General features: G+C 42.4%; 1 protein-coding gene and 1 long non-coding RNA gene across 2 annotated transcripts; both read left to right on the forward strand.

Moving 5' to 3' along the window:
• The first annotated feature begins 3,309 nt into the window (after positions 1-3,309).
• LOC310794702 lies at positions 3,310-4,258 on the forward strand. Its single transcript, XR_014553581.1, has 3 exons — positions 3,310-3,452; positions 4,058-4,075; positions 4,204-4,258. It is a non-coding gene; the product is annotated as an uncharacterized lncRNA (long non-coding RNA).
• A 4,769-nt stretch (positions 4,259-9,027) lies between these two features.
• Positions 9,028-22,400, forward strand: fkbp1ab (FKBP prolyl isomerase 1Ab). The gene is made up of 5 exons (XM_083656867.1): positions 9,028-9,152; positions 9,303-9,350; positions 14,032-14,144; positions 17,406-17,568; positions 20,867-22,400. Exons 1-4 carry the CDS (start codon positions 9,116-9,118, stop codon positions 17,532-17,534), a joined length of 327 nt encoding a protein of 108 aa, XP_083512993.1. The 5' UTR covers positions 9,028-9,115; the 3' UTR covers positions 17,535-17,568; positions 20,867-22,400.
• Positions 22,401-23,210: the final 810 nt, after the last annotated feature.

Here is a 23,210-nt window from a genome sequence, read left to right on the forward strand (position 1 = left end):
TAACCAGCAGGCTCCCGGTCTTCCCCAGTACCGTCGCGTACCTGGTCTTTCCCCCGGGACCGCTGCGACACCACCTCGCTAGATGGCCCGGTCTCCCACATGTCCAACACAGTCTCCGTGCTGGCTCCGGCCGCTGCTCACCATGCAGAGTGGCCTCTTTTATTAGCTGCATCAACTTCTCTGCCCAGGCAGGCGTAGCCTCCAACAGCCGTCTGACCTCTTTCAACAACCGGGCTTCCATCTTCCCCAAGTTGGCAGACCACCAGCTGTGCTCCGGAGTTATCGTTAACTCCCGGCGTGCTCCGTCGCGTGCCATTCCTTTGTGGTTGTCCGTGGCAGCTAGCTAGAAACGGCTAACTGCTAACGCTATGTCGAGCCTGATTTTTAAGCCAAAACGATCCCACTTCTGACACCAATGTGGCGGAATGAGGCGCACACCGAGGCAGATCCTTTGGCTTATCAAACTCTTTATTAGCGAGCGAACAGACACACATAAAGGCAGGCACGCCAACACCTCGCTAGCTTCTCCTAGCCTAGCCTAGCTCTCCCCAGCACGTCTGCTCTCTTCCAGCTCCACACAGCTCTCCCCTAGTCTCCACCCACTGCCCGTATGGTCCCTTCACTTGCCACTCCAAAACCCCAAACCCCACATGCACAGAACAACATAACAGACAGATACAGTTAGACATACACCCTACTAGCTATCCCATCATACTCCACCTTTCCCCGCGCTACAGTATGTTTGCTCAATGCGTTTACTTTAAATTAATATTTTGCACTAGAAAAAGAGAGAATTGGGTTTATGTGGGGGGATTGTGAATATGTTTTGTATCTTGTATATTTTTTAACGCACTTTATTTTGTCTATCTTTATATGTGGGCTATACAGAGGTCAAAAACACTTTTTTGGTCATTTTTTATTAGGTCTCAGTTTTTTTTAATTCCATTTGACCTATCTCAACATGAAATTACAAAATTTTTGGCCTGGGGTTCAAGAAAAAAGTGTGCAGGGCACAAATCCTAGATCACTACCGTTTTCCCTGAAAAATCACATTTTTAGCCATAACTTTGTCATTTTTGGGTCTTTTTACTTGGTTTTAGTGTCTAACCCTATGTTTTTGGGGTCAAGCAATCTATTTATGCATCTAGAAATAGTTACAAACCATCAGATATTGAGTTAATACCTTTTTTGACCAAATTTACCTATTTTTTCACCTTAATTAGCATAGTTCACTAAACATATGTTCAATTTCAGGAGCATTGCTTAAAACATAACAGTTTTCTCCTATAAAGTCCCAGGCTCTTGAAATTGCCACAGGCACAATCTGCTGCCCGATAGTGTCCTGGATGTCATCAGTGCCAGGTGGTTGCTGCCAAATTTAATCTCTGGTACCAACGTGCATCAGGTGATCCACACGGAAGGTTCCATCCCCATTATCATCCAGGTAAAACCCAATATACCCTCATCCCAAATGACAGCAAGTAATTGGTTGGGCTGGAGCATAGGTTCTTCCTGAGAGATCCCCTCTGGCGTTTTGGCTCCTCCTCCTCACAAGGAAATACCACCTCAGCTTGGTAATCATCCCCGAGGAGCACAATTAGGTTCTCAATCATCTCTTTATCTCATAACTCTCTGGTATTGGATCTCTTGCCTCAAGTAAGCCTTCAACTCAGGTGACTTCTTAAGGACAAGTGCCTTCACTTCATTGAGTAGTGACAGATGTAATAGGGCCTATTACATCTATTAAATAGGCCCTCCATGTTCTTTGCACTTCACAAGAAGTTTTCAACAAAATCATTGGCCCTCACTTTCTTTTGCAGATTCTCTCTCAACCTGTTTCTTCTTCTCTTTCTGTTTGTTACTCCATGTCACCTCCATTGCATCTAGGTGTTTAAGGACAGCTGTGGTTGACTGCTCAACTTCACTGCCATGTCTATCTGTTAGCATAAAGGTCATCTTTGATCCCCTTTGCCTTGAACATCCTATGTGAGTGTTGGGCTGACTGGGCAGCAAGATATCCACACTTGGCCAAGTACCTCTCTGCATTCAGGTTGTTTGTGGGCCGGTTTTTCCGTTGGTCTGCAGTCAGTGTATAGAGAGGAGTTGCTCATGCAGCATCAGGATCAACATCCTAATACTCATGTTTGCGCTGCAATTCTACTCCTTTCGCGGCCTGGACACGCATCTCTCCAAGAAGAAGGTGATCGAGATCACTTTGTGGAGCATTGTCTTCCATTTTTACATGTTTAGGCTCTCAGCTGTCAGCAAGGTCACTGCAGAGCTTGGGAAGCATGTCAACCAGCAAATCCTGGCTTGCTATCTCAACGCAGTTGAGGAAGGGCATTGTCACCCTGTATGTAAAGTTAGCAAGTGCTTTGAATCCTGCTATTATGAAGTCATTCTCAAGGTAAATGTTGCATGCTCGATCAAGAAGATTATTTAGCAGTGTCTCAAGTAGCTGTTTGATGTAGGGAATGCAATCATAGACTGCACCTGCCTGGTATCCAAGTCTAGTAAAGCATCTCTCTTTGTAGAGGCTAAATGACTTCTGTACCCCAGCTTCCTCTAGAATCAAGTCAAACTGTTGTGCTAGGGTTGTGCTGTTGTCTTCCCATCTCCCTCATGTGATTACAGTAATGTTGACTTATGACAGCGGATGGCCTATTTCACAATGAAATTCACCATACAGTATTATTTTGTAGTGAAATAAGTTAAATGTTGTGAAATGTTGGTAATAATTAGCAGTGTAGGGTTGCTATTAATATTATTATGGTATGTCAAATTTAATCTGTTTTTTCTATAATTTACCAATAAATATTAGGTCTACGGGCATGGTTCAAAATTGAGGTAAAGAAGGGTAAATTTGGTCAAAAGTATGTATTAACTCAATATATGATGGTTTGTGACTACTTCTAGATGCATAAATAGATTGCTTGACCCCCAAAACATAGGGTTAGACAACACAACCAAGTAAAAAGACCCAGAAATGACAAAGTTATGGCTAGAAATGTGATTTTTCAGGGAAAACGGTGGTCATCTTGGATTTGTGCCCTGCACACTTTTTTCTTGGACCTGAAGCCAAAAATGTTGTCATTTCATGTTGAGATAGGGCAAATGGAATACAAAAAAACTGAGACCTAAGCAAAACAAAAAATGACCCATTTATAGCCCACTCCTATGTACATTAGAATTGTATAATGAAAATGGCAGTTGCACTAACTTGTTGCCGGAGATATGTGGAGAGAGAGACGTGAAGTGGTGTGTGACACTGTGTTTTTTTGTCTTTTCATGTGAAGTAAACCCAGTGATCCCAGCTACGGTGTGTGCCTGTCATTCAGCCAACATCATAATATCCAAATACACAACGCAGAATAGTGGCTGTTACACTCCCATTCAGTCAACAACTACTGCGCACACAAGCAAGGACGACTTTGGAAACGCAAAGACTCCAAGTAAGGCTGAGATATAGTGCATAAGCCCGCCGCCTACCGATCATATGGAATTATCTTCTAGAATCATTGAGGACGATATGGTTTCCTTTGTTTATTGAGTAGCCTAGTGATGAATACGAGTTGATAAGGCAATAGACCAATCTGGTTGTAACATCTGCATGCACAACCTCTCTCTCCCTCTCCCTCTCTCTCTCTCTCCCTCTCTGCCTCGTTCTCCCGCTATTTTCCTCTCGCGCGCCATGGGGGGATTTTATCATAGCAGAGATGTGCGGGTTGACTTTGTTCTCTGCTGTTGGACTTTTGTTGCTGCTGTGGTTTCCTGTGGGGTGTGAGTGTGAGGCGGGTTGGGGCGTTGTGCTTGTGTGGGCCGGTCAGTCATTGCAGCCACGTGTGAGTTTTAACTTTGTATTTTAAGTAATGGTGATGCTTTATTAAAGGAACATCAAAGGTCTCTCTCTCGCGCATGCGCTCACTCTTGACCTCCGTCATTCCATGCGATACCAAATTCTCTCTATTTGATGTGCGCATGTCCAAGTAAGAAAACACGCCGTTGGAGCCTTGGTTTATGACCCTTTGTGTTCTCTCTCTCTCTCTCATTTGTATAGCCTACCTTCAAACCTATGGTGATTATCTCAATACATTTTAAGCAACATACCATTCAATTTTGTACAATTTCAATTAGAGTTTGAGACTCCAATTTGTAATGAAATTGTATATGACTGATTTAATTTAACCCCTGCTGTATCTACAGAGCTGCTTGGTGGGAGGACAGACATCTGACGTAGGAGGGGAGGAGCATTGTCCAAATGAATTCTTCAGAAGAGGTGAGAAAAATATCACTGATGTTGCAACACACACACACACTGTGCCCCTGCCCTAATTCTTTCTTTGTGTCTTTATAGAAACAGAGAGACACCAACAAGAGACCCAAACACATTCACACTGGAGATAAGCCCTACCAATGTGGAAGCCGTTTCAGTGTGTTAGGTAGCCTAAAAAGACACAAACGCATTCACACTGGAGAGAAGCCCTACCACTGTGACCAATGTGGGAGCACTTTCAGTAGGTTAGGTTACCTAAAAAGACACAAACGCATTCACACTGGAGAGAAGCCCCACAAATGTGACCAATGTGGAAGCAGTTTCAGTCTGTTGCATCACCTAAAAAGACACAAACGCATTCACACTGGAGAGAAGCCCTACCACTGTGACCAATGTGGGAGCACTTTCAGTAGGTTAGGTTACCTAAAAACACACAAACGCATTCACACTGGAGATAAGCCCTACCACTGTGACCAATGTGGAAGCAGTTTCAGTGTGTTACGTAACCTAGAAACACACAAACGCATTCACACTGGAGAGAAGCCCTACAAATGTGACCAGTGTGGGAGCAGTTTCAGTCAGTTAGGTAACCTAGAAACACACAAGCGCATTCACACTGGAGATAAGCCCTACCACTGTGACCAATGTGGAAGCAGTTTCAGTCTGTTGCAATCCCTAAAAAGACACAAACGCATTCACACTGGAGAGAAGCCCTACCACTGTGACCAATGTGGAAGCAGCTTCAGTGGGTTAGGTGACCTAAAAACACACAAACGCATTCACACTGGAGAGAAGCCCTACCACTGTGACCAATGTGGAAGCAGTTTCAATGTGTTAGGTAACCTAAAAACACACAAACGCATTCACACTGGAGAGAAGCCCTACCACTGTGACCAATGTGGGAGCAGTTTCAGTGTGTTAGGTAGCCTAAAGACACACAAACTCATTCACAGTGGAGATAAGCCCTACCACTGTGACCAATGTGGGAGCAGTTTCAGACACTCAGGTGCCCTAACAACACACAAACGCATTCACACCGGAACGGGCTACTGGTGTGACTGCTGTAAGAAAATGTTCACTCGGTCATCTTGTCTGAAGAAACACCGCTGCATCTAACTTGAAGAGCGCCCTCCACTGTCAGCAGGCGGAACAAACTTATTTCTGTTCAACCACACATGTAATCAATGAATCAAAGTAAATGGAGAGCTTGTGAGACTAATATCACCATTATTTTTTCTGGCTGTAAGCCTGACGAAGACCAACGGTTGAAACGTTTTGCGTTTTTGTGTTTGCCCGTATCAAATTGAAGCTGTATTCTGGTTTGTAACTCTTTGCAGTACGCAGATACAATTACTACTCATTAAATAATATATTCTTTTCAAACTCCAAGTAGCTCCTTTTCTCGCCTTGTATTCTATTTTGCCTTCTGAGCTGCTTTGGTCCACATTTTTTGTGCCTCCGTATTGACATATATTAAATTGAGATATATTGTCCCTAAAGTTTACTAACATGAACATTGACATCAACAAAGGCAAGTTCATATTAAAGACACAATTAATGCGCATCTCTTCAGTGTATTACCTCAAGCCTGGCATTAACTAAAGTAACTATGTCACAACAAGCATTACCTATGACATGAATGATTTGTGGCTGCATATTTGAATACTTTCTTCATCTAATGTTTAATTGATAATCAAGTTTTACTATTAAACTGTATTGTGATTTGGTTGTACAGTTTGCCAAGTGGTGCTTGATGCAGTACTGGGCTCCTCCCCCCTGGAGCTCCAGAGGAGAGATGTTTTAGCTCCAGAGAGGAGGAGCTGGGGCTCCATTGATGAAGCCAGCTGCAATGAGGAAACTCACTCCTGGTAGAATGTCTCTGCCTTCAAAATAAAATGCAAATAAAAGTGTTGCAAATAAGTGTTGTTTTGCATGTCATCATTCATCATCAGTTACTGGAGCTGGAGCTCTTTGCCAAAACAGCATTATAGCACTTTATATAGTATGTATTACTCATTAGGAATACTGTATACAATATAGGCTACATCATCCACATTATGTGAGTACACATGAATATCCATACTCATTTCTATATAGCCTATATTTTACTTTCTAGATAAGATTTACTTTCTATTGAACTCCCCCGTACAATTAAATGGACAGCTCACCCATCATATTTTGTACTTTACTTATCAAGCACATTGTGCTTGTATGATGGAATATGTGACTTATGAACTTTCATTTGTTCTATTATTGTTATGAAGCCACCTGTAGTGTTGTGCTTATTGTATTAATTAACTCAATTTATTAATAAAATAAACAAGGTTTTTCTGTTCCCCAAACTCCAGTTAAGAAAAGCGCATCAGTACATCACCTTTATTATATCCTATATGCAATGCCACCTTACTACTACAGGAAACCATGTCATATAGTTCTTCAGCTGGATATAGTCATTGTGTTTCTCTTTCTACATACAGCTTGTATGCATGTAGCGTTGGCAAGTCTCAATTAGAGAGAAGAGAGTTTTTAGTGAATAGAGACAGAACAATTAAAGTGCTAGGAGGTCATTATAGTTCACAGTCACCTCCTTATCAATACCTGTATAGTTTACATCAGAACACAATCTAGGCCCACCTACACAATAACAAACTGACAGTAGTCATAATCAGCTTATTGGCAGCCGCCAAGTATGTACACATACAAGGAATTTGATTCTGGTTTGCCTTGCTCTCAATGTACACACACACACACACACACAGTGATGGTATGACATTGATGACATAGGTTATAGATAGATGAAGTGTAAATGTATGGGCCTAAATAGACATAGGCTACATGTAGACTAGAACTAGAATAGAACTAGCCTACTTATTTTACTTTCTTTGTGCAGTCAAATTAGTTATAGATCAATCTTGCATATTATGCAAGATTGATCTATAACTAATAGATCTATAACTAATAGACGTTTGCTTATTAAGCAAACGTCTGAGAATGAATCAAGAGAGGATGGTGTGTGTGCGTGAGTGAGTGTGCGTTACTCATAGGAGTAGCACACCCCCACCCAACACACACACACACACACACACACACACACACACACACACACACACACACACACACACACACACACACACACACACACACACACACACACACACATCTTTGCGCACGTCACATGGTATACGCTGCCTACCAGCTGCGTCAAGCCAGTCACAGAAAGTTACGCCGGAAAAACGGCAATTTTGCCTTCACAATAAAAGCGTACAGTTTCTACCAGTAGATTTTGGAACTTCATGACTTTGGCGGTGCCTTTGGTAGCCTTACCTGTTGGAGTTGCAGACGGATTGCCAATAGTTTGTTTCCCTCAGGCAGACCCGTTTTGTATCTCGCTGGTATTAAGCTATTAGTTACACAGTCATATTATTGGACTTTAAGCTATGCAAATCAGATTTGTTAACAAAGACTTACTACATTGAGTTTGAGAAAGGTGCTTTAATCCAATGTATTCCTATTATTATTACTATAATAATAATAATAATAATAATAATAATAATAATAATGTATTATTATTCCTTAATACTATAATTGGAGAACTGTCTTTCTGTTCACCAAGGTACACCGTTGCTTTGATCGCCTCCAAAACTTGCCAAAACACTTTTCAGGCGTCTGGGATGAATGTGGGGGGTGGCGGGGAATTCAATACAGCGATATTTTACATTTTCAGGCCTTTACACACAGAGCCATTGTGACATCATCAGCATGTCACCCCTCAATTTACTCATCCTAACCCTAACCCCAACCCTCAACTTAATCATCCTAACACTAACCCAAACCCTCAACTTAATCACCCTAACCCCACCCCTCAACTTAATCATCCTAACCCCAACCCTCAACTTAATCATCCTAACCCAAACCCTCAATTGAATAATCCTAACCCCAACCCTCAATTTAATCATCCTAACACTAACCCAAACCCTCAACTTAATCATCCTAACCCCAACCCTCAACTTAATCACCCTAAACCTAACCTACCGTGAACTCAACAACTAAGGGGGTTGTTGTGACAGTGAGGGAAGGCCGATTGTTGTTTGAATTGTTTACACAGATTTAAATATTAAATAAAACAGTGAACACGGAGTCTTAATTTATAAAGATGATCAGGAAAAGGAAGATGTGCATGTCAAATTATATCAAAGTATGAATTAAATTGTGTAGTAAATGCTTACACTAGCCTAAATCCATCATATGGCATTTTGTCCCATAATACCAAACATTTTGTCCCATAATACAACAAAACATTACAGAAAAAAGGAATTTGGGGTCAGTTCGCACAAAAGGGGATGCCACGTCTCCTTGGAATATAATGTACCTTCATTCCACCTCAGAAGGTTAGGTAACATCTTGATTATTACAGAAATGTATCATGTGTTGAGCTATTTTTTTTAAATTCATGGCAAGAAAGCTTCCAAAAGTCAAAAAGTGTCCCACCCTATTATGATGATGATGATGATGATGATTATTATTGTAACACAAAACCAGTTAGATAGGGCTTGCCTAACAATGATGAAATTATCGTTTCCCAGCCAAAAACAGCACATCAATGAAATACGTTGTAATTCTGTGGACCTGCAGTATGGCCGCCAGAGGGCGCGACCCGACAGCCTTGTCAATTAATTTTATTTTGAAACTGCTGAGCGGAAGCCGCGTTGCACATCGTGTACGCCTTAACGCTAGCGTGCCTGCTGTGAGAGAAAGAGCGACAGCTGAGAACATCCGCTGGAAGAGCAGACAGACTGCGGGAAGAGTCTTGCTCGGGTGGAGGGACAGCTCCGAAACAGCGAAATGGGAGTCGAAATCGAGACCATCACCCCAGGCGACGGTAAAAGCGAATGCAAAAAGCAGAACGAAAGGAAATGTGCTTGGGTTCATTGGTGGATTGATGTTCACTCTTATTTATTACAGCCGCAGAAAACACCGCCTTGCGTCGTATGCCCGTTATATCAAGCGCCTTTTTTTGCTTCCTCCACAGGAAGGACTTTCCCCAAAAAAGGACAGACGTGTGTGGTGCATTATGTCGGTGAGTTTTAAATAAGAAACTTGGTATAGTCTGCTTCATCGCGCCCCCTCCCCCTCTGCATGCACAGCCAAATTCTGCGGATTTATGTTTCTCATACTTGGTTTGATTCATATTTCTACCCAAGGCCGCATACAAGTCAAGTGAGTAGCGGGGTCGTCTGCTGTCTGACTCCTACACCCAAAAATACCGATCATTGGTAACATTAATCGTATGTATGTAACCATGTTACAAGTATCACAGCAAAACTATACATGCATAATTAATATTATAGTAAATATCATAGGAGAACATTCCATAAAGTAGCCTACGATATAAGGTCGCTAACTACTATGTGCACCACCGAGACAATTTTCTATGGGTAATAGAGGAATATTATAGTGATTTTTCACTGAATCTCTAGCGTACGGACTCGGCTGCACAAAAAATTAACCCCTTCGCCACATTTTCATTCACTGGAGCCTTTGGATCCCATATCGAATCGATATCCAGCAATCACATGTAGCTATACAGCCTGATGATCATTTCAGCAGTCGTAGCCTATATAGCCCCAATCAAAGTACGCTGGAATTATCGCTGCGTAAAATTACGCGGTCCAGTTTTGGCCAGGCGGTCTATTATAGACAGTCGAGTCAACATCACTGGGATAATATTATAGGCTGCATTTGTAGACGGATTCCGCCGCAGGGTTCATTCAGAGGCACAGACAGACAGACAGACAGACAGACAGACAGACAGACACTCACAGACCCAGACAGCGACATGGTTTTTAAATCCCGTCTGATTTCCACAGCTTTCCCGTCTTTGTTGGAGTTTGGGGGGGTGGGAGATTGGTGCGGCGTTTTTAGCTGAGCGGATTATAACCGTCTGGGCCAGCGAATAATAACAAAATCACCATAATATTCCTATAATATTCAATCATACAGGGACCTATATAGGGTGTATATGGCATGCTACATAAGAGTGATAGTGAACTTATTATTAATATGATTGTTATTATTACATTATTATTATTATTTCAGTCTCATATGGTATATCACTCTAATCCCCTATAGGGGTGTACAGGATGTGATACTCTAGATTCCTATAATATTTCATTACTGGTGTGTGTGTGTGTGTGTGTGTGTGTGTGTGTGTGTGTGTGTGTGTGTGTGTGTGTGTGTGTGTGTGTGTGTGCGTGCGTGCGTGCACGTGGGTGCGTGTGTCTGTGTCTGCCTGTGGTACAAAATAGTGAGTTTATGGTAGCCTTATTTTACTTGATGGTATCTATTCCCATTGAAACATATACTGTATGGTAACACTTTATAATAACTTTTCATTTTGCCATAAGGGTGTTGTAGGATTTTCACTAGCAGTAAAAACAAAATGAATGATGAATAAAACAACAACAACCAAATGGCATTCAGGTGGCTTTTGCATCCCTCTGCTATTTATCAGGCTGCTGTGTTCCAAAATCGTCAAAACGGTGAGTTGGCCTGCTCGGTGAGTGGGCCTGCTCGGCGAGCGGGCCTGCTCGGCGAGTGGGCCTGCTCGGCGAGTGGGCCTGCTCGGCGAGTGGGCCTGCTCGCCTGGTAAGACAGACAGAACTCAGCCTGTAACACAAGCCTCTTTGCTCGAACATTATGTAACTTGAAATAACAGCCGGATTCGAGGCTAAGCACAGTGTCGTGTTTTTAGGCACGAGAAAGCTGCGTTACTGTTTTTTTCTTCTTTATCACAGCAGCGACAGGATTTCCTCCCCAGGCGGGTGGTCTCCCTTCCTGGCAGCCTTGAGATGGGACTTGAAACAGGATATTCCATTATAAAAAGCATTGTTTTGTTTTTTTAATGTAGAGGATCCAAATTAAGATCAAAAACACGCCTTTGCCAAGGTCCAGTCTGCAGGAAATCTTTGCTGTCGGAACATTTCGGCACTGTTGTTTGTGTTGTTGAGCGGTGAAAACCGTGCAGTGTGTTTCTGCTCCGACTGAAAAATAGCTTTGATACTTTGATGGGAGCTTTCAGCTCTTACCCATAATTCCATTAGGCTGCCATCGAGACATCAGAGGACGCGGTCGTTGAATCGCACCACCCACTCCACCGCCTCGACTACAATCTATATCTTGCCAGTCGCCCCCCTGATGTGCCCCGACAACAACAGCGCTCGCCCACACAACACAGACCGCACTTCAGATACCCACACACTAGGGATGTCACGATACTAGAATTTCTACTTCGATACCGATACCCAGGAAAATGTCGATACTCGATACCATTTTCGATACCATGCGGCGGGATGACAACACATCAAGAGGCATAAAAAATAAACAAAGACAGATGGGCGGACAGATGCACGCTTCTCCATAATCTAGGCCTGATCAAACTCATTAAAAACTTTGACTTTACACAGCAGATTACACCTGCTCTAGTCGTCAGCCTATCAGAACACAGCAGATTACACCTATTTTAGTCATCAGCCTATCAGAATACTTTGAATTTGTTGAAGCAAAAGATACCCACCAATGACAGGGAGGGAGAAATCAGTGGTATGTTTGATTTTTCATTACGAGAAAGCACTGCTGAATCTGATATTGATACAGTTGCAAATGAGTATTGTATCCGACATCCGTTTCAAATTGTTAGTATTGATACTTTTCGATACTTTCGATACCTGTTGCAAATGAGTATTGTATCCGTTTAAAATTTTTAGTATTGACTTTTATCGATACTATCGATACTTTTGACAACCCTACCACACACACACACACACACACACACGCCACACACTCTGCCATCATATCACACCACAGAGACAGACGGACACCAAACCACACACATGGGCAGTCTTATTGCCACTAATAACTGTAATGGCGCTGTCAGAAATAGTCTTTAGAGCGGGTGCCATTCGGCGGATGGACGCTAGCGTTTCCCCGACTGTCAGACCGCCTCCCACCCCGGAGACAGCTGCAGCGGCTATTTCGGAGATCCTTGGAATCCCTTCATTTGCGCTCTCAATATACACACAGCAGGGAAGACGGTTGTCCCACAAGCTCAGCACATGTATTTGTTTTCGGTCCTTATTTTGTTTTGGAGCTGGTATTAATACCGCTTCAGACACACAGTTACTGCATAAAGCCAGCATTTCCCCACCATACTGTTAGCACGTCTTGTTAGATCAGAGCTCTACGTTTATTTTTATTTTTCTTGAACTAACCCAATGTGAATTCTGTTTCTGATGCATCTCTAATCATTGCAATATTATTGCACAGGGAATAAGAGGTTGTGGGTGGACTAGGGATGTAACGATAACCGGTTTTGAATGATAACCGCGATAAAATTCCTTGCGTTTAAATTTTGCATTTTTCATTTCATTTTTACCACGTTTTTCAAAGCACTGTAATCATGATGGTAACACGGTTTTAATGATAAACATGGTAAATACTGTCCATCATCAACCAAGGTTGGCAACCCGTCTCCCAGATGGCATGCAAGAGAAATGATTTCAGTGAGTGTATCAATCCTTTTTGGCTCTGAGTTTTCAATATAAAACTCGGCGGAATGATTTCTGTGAGTAGATTAGTACATTAGAACATTTTCAGCGCATTTTAACAAACCGTGATAATCCTGATAAGCGTGATCATTTTGGTCACTGTAATCGTGATATGATATGAAATGTTCATATCGTTCCCATCTCCAGGGTGGACCAGTGGGGCTCGTGCAGGTCTTGATGTTGATGTTGTCTCCTGAGGGTGTTTCCTTTCCACATGCAGAACAAGGCCTGACATCGCCCACTGCTTCGCGCTTAAAGTCGAGCTGAACCCAAAAATGACGTTTCTTTTCTTTTAGTTCAAATATTGGGTATTCAGTGCACCTATTTAATAATGTATGCCAAAGAAAAATCACAAAAATCAAATTTATTTAGTTTTTCCACATTTTCTCACATCAAAAGTTCATTTTTCAAGATTTCATTCACAACAGTAATCTACAGTTTGCTGACGTCACATAGTACTATCAAATTTCTACCCCATTTCAACCAATCATATCATGACATGGCAGCTGTCAATCAAATCTTCATTTGAGGATAATTTTCTCCTCCAATGACGAAAATTACGCCTATTGTCTGTAATCTGGCAGAATTTCTAGCCTATAAACTACGGTAACTACTAACTTGGCCAATTGTATGTAACATACAAAATAAAGCAAACGGTAATGTCTAAGAATGCAAAGAAATGTAACTGGCTCGTTAAACTCGCATTCCAGGAATATTGTATTTACCGCAATGCTTCTCAAGTTAGTGTAACTGGCGCGTGCCTCAGAGAGCCTGGTTGTCTGGTCGTCCCTCAGAGATTCCAGGCGGGCAGGCAGCACTCATCCATCGGATTGTCCGCTCCGTTCCACACAGAAGCAGCTGGCTGCCTGGTACTCGGCGGATCCCACCCGCGTAGCACCACAACGCGCTGAATCCCACTCGATTTGGGGGGGCGAAATACGCCAGGATTGGCCAATGCCAAAGCCAGTCTCCAGAATTGTCAAATCAAATCATCGACGACGACATGCCATTATGGTCCGCCTCTCAACCCTGTCATCTCAGACAAGATTTGACTCTGAAACGTCTCCGACCCTCGCGCTACTTGCATTCCGTTGGGTTCATTTCGTCTGTAACTGTTTTGTCTCTCACCGCCCGTCCCCATTTCCTTCCCCTCAGGCTCCCTTACAGACGGACGTAAGTTTGACTCGTCCCGCGACAGGGACAAGCCCTTCAGGTTCAAGATCGGCAAGCAGGAGGTGATCCGAGGCTGGGAAGAAGGCGTAGTGCAGGTGGGCTGGAGGAGGGGAAGAGTAATACTGTGACTTTCCTATATTATCCAGGATCATCAAAGACATAGTTGACTTGTTGTCTTTTAGAGCTGATGTACCACATCTTGCAAATGAAATGTGTCATTTTGTGAATTGATAAGCACATTGTGTTAAATAGAGCAATGCACAGTTGCTGTTCTGCTGTCCATCTGTCCCACGCTAACTCTAAAAGCTGCACCCATTCAGCCCCTCAGAGTATGTGATACATTTACATGTCATATGTGTTGTCACCACAATAACGAATGGTTTAACCTTCTTACAGTCTATTTATAAAACCCATAGGCTCAGATGGACTTTGTTGTGAGCAGTTTCATGGAGGAACTATTTTCTTTTGCAGTCTCATGTAGGAACTAGCTAGCAGCTAGCGGGTGTAGTTCGGTCAAAAGAAAATAGTTCCTCCACGAAACTGCTCATAACAAGGTCTGTGGATTATCTGGAGTAACCGGGTCATGATTTCTGGAAAGAGACATTTGCTGTTGAGTTTATCAAATGTATTTCTTTGGCACTTTGAGCACCACAAGCCGAGTGCCATCCAGTTCCATTGTATTGGAGAGAAGGCAGAAACTCTGTGGCCAATATCTCCAAAACTAACTAACACAAAAGACGATATAGATGGATAAATAGCACTACAGGTGAGAGGGAATATATGTATTTTGGATTTTAGGGTGAGCTGTTCCTTTAATTTGCCGGCAGAAACTCCGCTGGGTGACGCGACACACGTAGACTGATGCAAAATGCGCCACCCGGTGGAGTTTCTGCTGGGTAAACATCATTCATTTCCATATACTAGTGACAATGTAATGATACAATGCTGGTTTAAAATCCGCAAAGTGCTCCTTTAAATACATGTATTCGTTGACATGACTCCATTATCTAATTTCCACGCTCAGCATTATCACTGCAGACAGTGGGCCTGTAGCATTATCACTGCAGACAGTGGGCCTGTAGCATTATCACTGCAGACAGTGGGCCTGTAGCATTATCACTGCAGACAGTGGGCCTGTAGCATTATCACTGCAGACAGTGGGCCTGTAGCATTATCACTGCAGACAGTGGGGCCTGTAGCATTATCACTGCAGACAGTGGGGCCTGTAGCATTATCACTGCAGACAGTGGGCCTGTAGCATTATCACTGCAGACAGTGGGGCCTGTAGCATTATCACTGCAGACAGTGGGGCCTGTAGCATTATCACTGCAGACAGTGGGCCTGTAGCATTATCACTGCAGACAGTGGGCCTGTAGCATTATCACTGCAGACAGTGGGCCTGTAGCATCATTATCACTGCAGACAGTGGGCCTGTAGCATTATCACTGCAGACAGTGGGGCTGTAGCATTATCACTGCAGACAGTGGGGCCTGTAGCATTATCACTGCAGACAGTGGGCCTGTAGCATTATCACTGCAGACAGTGGGGCCTGTAGCATTATCACTGCAGACAGTGGGCCTGTAGCATTATCACTGCAGACTATCACTGCAGACAGTGGGGCCTGTAGCATTATCACTGCAGACAGTGGGGCCTGTAGCATTATCACTGCAGACAGTGGGGCCTGTAGCATTATCACTGCAGACAGTGGGCCTGTAGCATTATCACTGCAGACAGTGGGGCCTGTAGCATTATCACTGCAGACAGTGGGGCCTGTAGCATTATCACTGCAGACAGTGGGGCCTGTAGCATTATCACTGCAGACAGTGGGCCTGTAGCATTATCACTGCAGACAGTGGGCATGTAGCATTATCACTGCAGACAGTGGGCCTGTAGCATTATCACTGCAGACAGTGGGCATGTAGCATTATCACTGCAGCAAGGTTATTATAGTTAACGAAAACTAACGAAAAAACGAAAACTAGAATTGAAAAAACATGAAATAAACTGAAATAAAAATAAAAACTAAGCTTTACAAAAAAACGATAACTAACTGAAACGGTATTGTGTGTTTACAAAACTAACTAAAATAAAATAAAATTGAAGAGAAAATGTCCTTAGTTTTAGTCTTTGTCAGTTTACAGTATTTCATACATAATAAGCCTATATTTTGAGTGGAGATGAAATCTATTTTCCTAGATCTATCATATTTTATGACCCTTTTGAATCTCACCCCTGACACACCCCATATTACAAAAAAAAATTGGAAAGGGGCAAAAAAAGACTAAAACTAACACTGAAACTAATAAAAACTAAACTAAAACTAAGCATTTTCAAAAACTAAAAACTAAACTAAACGATCAAACCCACCTTAAAAACTAATGAAAACTAAACTGAAATTGAAAACACAAAGTCAAAACTAATAAAAATAAAAACTAATGAAAAAATCCAAAACTATTATAACCTTGCACTGCAGACAGTGGGCCTGTAGCATTAATGCATTATCACTGCAGACAGTGGGGCCTGTAGCATTATCACTGCAGACAGTGGGCCTGTAGCATTATCACTGCAGACAGTGGGCCTGTAGCATTATCACTGCAGACAGTGGGGCCTGTAGCATTATCACTGCAGACAGTGGGGCCTGTAGCATTATCACTGCAGACAGTGGGCCTGTAGCATTATCACTGCAGACAGTGGGGCCTGTAGCATTATCACTACAGACAGTGGGGCCTGTAGCATTATCACTGCAGACAGTGGGGCCTGTAGCATTATCACTGCAGACAGTGGGGCCTGTAGCATTATCACTGCAGACAGTGGGCCTGTAGCATCATTATCACTGCAGACAGTGGGGCCTGTAGCATTATCACTGCAGACAGTGGGCCTGTAGCATTATCACTGCAGACAGTGGGGCCTGTAGCATTATCACTGCAAACAGTGGGCCTGTAGCATTATCACTGCAGACAGTGGGCCTGTAGCATCATTATCACTGCAGACAGTGGGCCTGTAGCATTATCACTGCAGACAGTGGGCCTGTAGCATCATTATCACTGCAGACAGTGGGGCCTGTAGCATCATTATCACTGCAGACAGTGGGCCTGTAGCATCATTATCACTGCAGACAGTGGGCCTGTAGCATTATCACTGCAGACAGTGGGGCCTGTGTGGCACGGAGGCAGCTCTATCATTGCACTGAAGCATGGAGACACAAGAAATTAGATGAAGAAATAAGTAGCATCATTAGTCGGCGAGATGTTTTCCCTGTCTGAATATATAAATCTAATAATAAATTAATATTGACCTCAATTTCTTTCTGTTTCTCCCGCTGTGTTTGCCTTCTCCTGCTTCTCCTGCGTCTTCAGATGAGTGTAGGTCAGAGAGCCAAGCTGACCTGCTCACCGGACTTTGCTTACGGGAATAAGGGCCACCCGGGCATCATCCCTCCTAACGCCACCCTCATCTTCGACGTCGAGCTGCTGAGCTTGGAATGAAAGCCATCATCCACGGCCTGTTTTGTTATTTTATGTAAGTCATTTGTTGGACTGTTTTGTTCAGCATGCGAAGAGTGCTTCTGTTTAGTTGAGCACAGAGAAGAGTGCTTCTGTTTAGTTGAGCACAGAGAAGAGTGCTTCTGTTTAGTTGAGCACAGAGAAGAGTGCTTCTGTTTAGTTGAGCACAGAGCCCGGCCTGCCGAGGTGCCTGCGGTCCGGCCCGCCTAGGTGCCTGCGGTCCAGCAACAATAGCAAGTCATCACTTGGCCTTTGTTTGTACATCCAACTCCTTCTGATCAGATAGAGAAAGATGTGGAATGACAAACACGTCGCTTAACCCATTGATAGCTGATGCAGCATTTGCGTGTATATCCCTCATTTGTGTGTGTATCCCTTTAAGTCTTAAAGGGATACACACGCAAATGCTGCATCAGGTATCAATGGGTTAAAGCATCATTCTGATTATTTTCCGACTCAGGCCTCGCCATTATGACGACGGATGGCGTTCAAGTTGTTGTCGCTTCCTTCACTGTAGAGATTTCCGTTCCTCCATTTTCCTCTGCAACGCACACACTCTCCAACAGCTCAACCCAAAAAGTGATTAAAACTATAGCACAATAGAGCACAATAAATAGCACTCGCGCCGCAGTGCCGCACGTCTTTAAATAGCTGTGATTGAACCGTTATCATGTCGTTTCAATTTAGTCATCGTTTTGATACTTTTTTAGTGCCGTGTGCACACTTAATTTGTTTACTTTACTTGTTGCTTGTTTTGGGCTGCGTTCAAGTCACACTGGACGAAGAGCAAGAACGGAATTGACCCTTCTCACGGGAGCCATTTTGTGTCGAAATCACAGGGTAAACACAGGTGCAGGCAAAACACTAATGAGGGTTTCCAACTTCCAATCATATAAATTGGAAACCCTCATTAGTGTGTTGCTTGCACCTGTGTTTACCCTGCCATTACGACACAAAATGGCCCCGTGAGAAGGGTCTATAGACCAAATCAGCGGGATGTTTACATTTACTTCCGGGTACCCCTGGGTCCACACATTATAATGGCGGTGAACGGCACAAACTGACGTGTTGAAGACAAAAACAGACAAAGAAGACAAAAATGGTTCGTCCGTGTTGTGTTGTTGTTTAATATCATTCATAACAACACTTTCAATAACGTTAGTGGAGACCAGACTAGCTAATTTACCTGTTGGACCAGACTAGAGTAGACTTGAAGCTAAATTAAATTGACGTGGCGTCAGTAGCTCTGTCTGTACCAGGCTCTTTCTCGCCGAGAAGAGCCTGGTGACGCGAGGTTACTCTGTCTGTAACGTAAAAAAACAGCGAGTTTGACAGACAAACAAACATTATTAGCTAGCTAACACTACATAAAACAAACACAGAAGAAAGGCTAGATACGTCGGACAAGCATGTTTACCAACCGTTTAACCATTTAAATTGAAAGTAGTCGGCCGAAAACAACGAGAGGGTTTGACAGCATTTATTTGACAACACGCACATTTAAACCTGCCGCCTTCCCCAAGTGGTACCCGGAAGTAAATTTGTTTACATGGTGACGTCACGGTGATTTGGTCTATAGTATTGCTTCGGCTTGAGAGCGTTCTCTAGGTGCTTTACTGGGTGCGTCATCAAAAATCTTTTGTTTTTATGAATGTAACATTAACCACAAATTAACTACAGCAGATAGTTCTTGCTTTTTCGAAGTATGGTTGATTCTATTAGTGTGAATCTAACTGATGATTTCCACTTTTGATCTGTTGATATCTATGTTTACTTGTGCTGCTGACACAGTTTTGCAAATTTGCCTGTGTGGTGCGCATGCTAACGCTTTAGCATACAGTATGTTAACTTAAGTAGCTTAATCATAAGCAATTAGCATTATCCAATGTATGACGACAAACCTTTAGCAATTTAAAGATTGCATTGGTTTTTACTGATTGACATCTAGATTCATAACTTGTGAAAAACAGAATCCCAGTCTGCTGCTGATTAGTAAGGAAGAATCCTTAGACCAGAGATATACGTTCTTTTAGCTATGCGTTGGCGTGCGTGTCCTGCGTGGCTGCGTCTGTTTGGAGTGTCAGTTCAGTTGTGCATGCGCGATCCAAAGTAACGCTACGCATACGCTACAGATACGCTACAGATGCAGGATATGCGAGGCAGCCATCATGCGCATGTGAACGCAGAGTTAAAAGCACGCCCTTACTAAGCAGCAGTGCACAAACTTAAACTGCTGTAGCTGTTAGCTAACTTCACTCACTTCATGTCTAAACTAAACAAGTTAAAGTCTCACAAGAAGAAGAGACCTGCCACTGAAGAGACACAGACATGATTTGGTGCCAATCCTCCAGAGATGGGGACTTGGACTTGAGTCGCACTTAAGTCTCACTCACAGTGACTTGAGACTTGACTTGAGACTCACTCAAGTCACTCAAACAATCTTTATTTTTTTATTTTATTTTTTTGGTGCATTAACATAAAGGAAATCTATACTGATATCATCCAATCAATGCGGATACTGTATGCTAATAGATAAAGGAGTGAGGATAATACAGTACATGCTTTGAATTCCTTGGTTCCTTTGTAGTGTTCAAAGCAGACCGGATGGCATGCAGCAGATGATAGAACGCTCATCCATAAGAGACTTGACTTGGTCTTGTGACCAAAGACTTGAGACTTGACTTGGACTTCCCCCTCAAAGACTTGAGACTTGACTTGGACTTGAGCTCAAAGACTTGAGACTTGACTTGGACTTCCCCCTCAAAGACTTGAGACTTGACTTGGACTTGAGCTCAAAGACTTGAGACTTGACTTGGACTTGCAAAACATGACTTGTGAGCATCTCTGCAATCCTCTCATCTCATACTATATTGGGCAAACTCCCCAAAAAATCAGACTAGTCGGTAACAAAGCACTTTGGTTCGGGCTGAACGATACTGTTTAAATCATTATCACGATAATCATAATGATTTTTCTCGCTACCAATGTATATCACGATATGGTTCATATGTATGCAAAATCAAGTTAAATAATCAAAGTAATGTTCCTCTCATTGAACCAAAGGGTAATGTTAGATGTGACGTCAAACGAAACAAAACGGAAACATTCAAATAATATAGTATTATTATTTTTCCAGGGTTTTTAAGTCAAATTCGCCATCATCATATCAACACGATATGATTCCACTGAAAGACGATCAACAATAATTCATCATTATTATACGATAATTAATAATTATCGCTCAGCCTTAACTTCGGTCCAAGGTCACCCTGTAATTTGTGACTAATTCTACATCTTTCATTGTGTCTTTGCAGGTGACTTCCTACCTGGGTGACTTGGAGAGAAGCTAGGAGAGTCTGCACTTGATTCTATAAGAGGCTTGAGTTAATAGTTCCACTACCTTTTATGGTCATTATTTTATCCAACTCTGAAAATTTGTGTTATTTTGTCTCAGTGACTGAATTATCTATATATATTTTTTTTCCATCATAATTTTCCTCTTAAAAAAAAAATCTATGGGCCATAACCTTACAAACCTCCATGTTCTTAATCTTGATTATTCTTTTTTTGAATTGTGCTTTACAACTTTGCTTTTGTTTTTGTGAAATGTTGGTTGTGCATGGTTATGATGAGAGTAATACAAAAATACCAATGAAGTACTAGCAGCGACATTCATCATGTTAAAGAGTCAATGCGTAACTGATAATATAATTTTAGAGGGCTGGTGCTTGTTAATAGTAACGGGAGAAACGGGGGAAAAAAGTGTACAAAAGAATCATGAAAAGCACACGTTTGTATCTAAACCCCCTCCCAGCCGAAACTATAAACGGAGTTTATATTAGAGACGTCGTAGGGCTTTAGTGTTGAATTCAGTGGCATACGTGTAGTGAAACGACAAAGTCATGGAAGGCCTTAATAGTGCGACACAGGAACTTTGTTTGATACATAAGATCTCCTCTTCTAGATAGCGATGCTGTGTTTTCGTTCATATTTCACTCGATAACTTCAGCGAGCTAGAGAGGAGCAATTGGGCACAGAGGAGAAGAACCGGTCACAGTTGTAGATAGTCCAATCCAATATGTGTGCCTGTCTGAATATTCTCACGAGACCTTGCCCCCCGTTTGCATGATCGAGGCCCGATGGAACCCCTCGTCTGTACGTGTTGAAAGCTTTGCATTGATCTTGCTTTAATATTGCCTTTTCATCCAGTCAAATCTTTAAACCCCATTTAAAGCCATAAACAGGTTGAACAGTGCAAAGATAGGAACTGCGGTGACGCATATCAATTGGACTCTGTTACGCTTTTCTTCGAGAAAGGGAAATGCTTGAAATTTACAAAAAAAAGGGGGTTGAGGAATCGATCCGATTGTGACCTCCGACCCCCGACCTTATTTTGTGTAACAACTTCCATGATCTATTTTTTAGATGCTAACTTTCTATCTCCGAGAATCGACGACAACGCTGCTGTATAACCTGTGATGAGAACTGTTTGTGTGTTTTTCTTCTTCTTCGGGTGTTATTTTAGTAAAAGTACCACACTGCCTAACTGAACTCGAACGTTGTGGTAGGAAAGAATGCTGACACACAGTCAGGCGTCCTATAAGTGGTTTTGTATCACAAATACATAGTTTTAAATGGAGTTTAAACGAGAACAAGGACTACACGCTGCCCTGGCTGTCGGATGCGGACCACGGCTGCTGCTGATGTTACCTATTGACCGAGCAGCGATCGGTCCTGGTGGCGCCGGTCCACCTCTGTACTGTCTAGTTATGTGCTGATACGTTACTGTATGCAGGCTACACCAATGATGACATATTTAAAATGTGCCGTTGCAATAAAGTGCTCTCCACCTGCTTTTGGAAAATGTCTTCATATTTACTCCACAGTGCGTCACGCTGACTCGTGAAACATGTGCCTTATTATGGCTTTCCACATCTTGATTGATTATTTGAAGATATAGTATCACCATATGCCTGTATTCTAGTAAAGTAACACTGTTGCTGTAATTTGATTACTTTCCCAGTAACTAGTAATGTAAGGGATTACAATTTCCAAAACAGTGATTATATTCGTTACTAATCCAAGTAACTTCAAGTTACTGCATTACTTTCTCCAGCGCTGGGATGCAGTTTGGCTGATTGTTGACTCCTCCTGTAAGGTTAATTATTGTTGCAGTAAGTAGATTGAGCTCTAAAAGGAGCTGTGTTTGCTAAACAGGTTGTACATCACTTTTTCGTAAGGGGGGTGGGAGGGTAGCCAAAGTATTACGAATAAGTAATTACATTTGCGGAGTAGCTTGCCCAACTGCCTGTATCCATGAGAGACACCAACATATTTGCAAAGTTCAATATTCACTGCATCGCATATTATTTGTTCAACTTTTTTTTTTATCTGAAGAGAAATAAATCAAGAATGATAGTGAGACAGGTTGACAAAAGGTGAAACAGTTTTATTATGTAAAAGTATATTGAATGGGTTGTGGGCCACAGGCCATCTGATCACTGGAGGGTTCCCACCCACATAGGATAATGACAGTAGTGTTTATGACAAGCTGTCAGATGGCCCTTACAGTATAATGGGTCAATGTTTACAGTGAGCACATTATACATCATGGTATTTTTATGGTATGTTTCAGTGTAAACTTCCTCTGGGGTCTAG

The sequence above is a fragment of the Poromitra crassiceps genome, assembly GCF_964638095.1.
Source record: "Poromitra crassiceps genome assembly, chromosome: 20".
Taxonomy (NCBI): Eukaryota; Metazoa; Chordata; class Actinopteri; order Beryciformes; family Melamphaidae; genus Poromitra; species Poromitra crassiceps.

Bases quoted from the DNA above. Each gene is read 5' to 3' on its own strand.
- fkbp1ab (XM_083656867.1), top strand. From the start codon at position 9,116: ATGGGAGTCGAAATCGAGACCATCACCCCAGGCGACG. The intron at 9,153-9,302 runs GTAAAAGCGAAT...CTTCCTCCACAG, and splicing joins GACCATCACCCCAGGCGACG to GAAGGACTTTCCCCAAAAAA. The intron at 9,351-14,031 runs GTGAGTTTTAAA...CCTTCCCCTCAG, and splicing joins GTGTGTGGTGCATTATGTCG to GCTCCCTTACAGACGGACGT.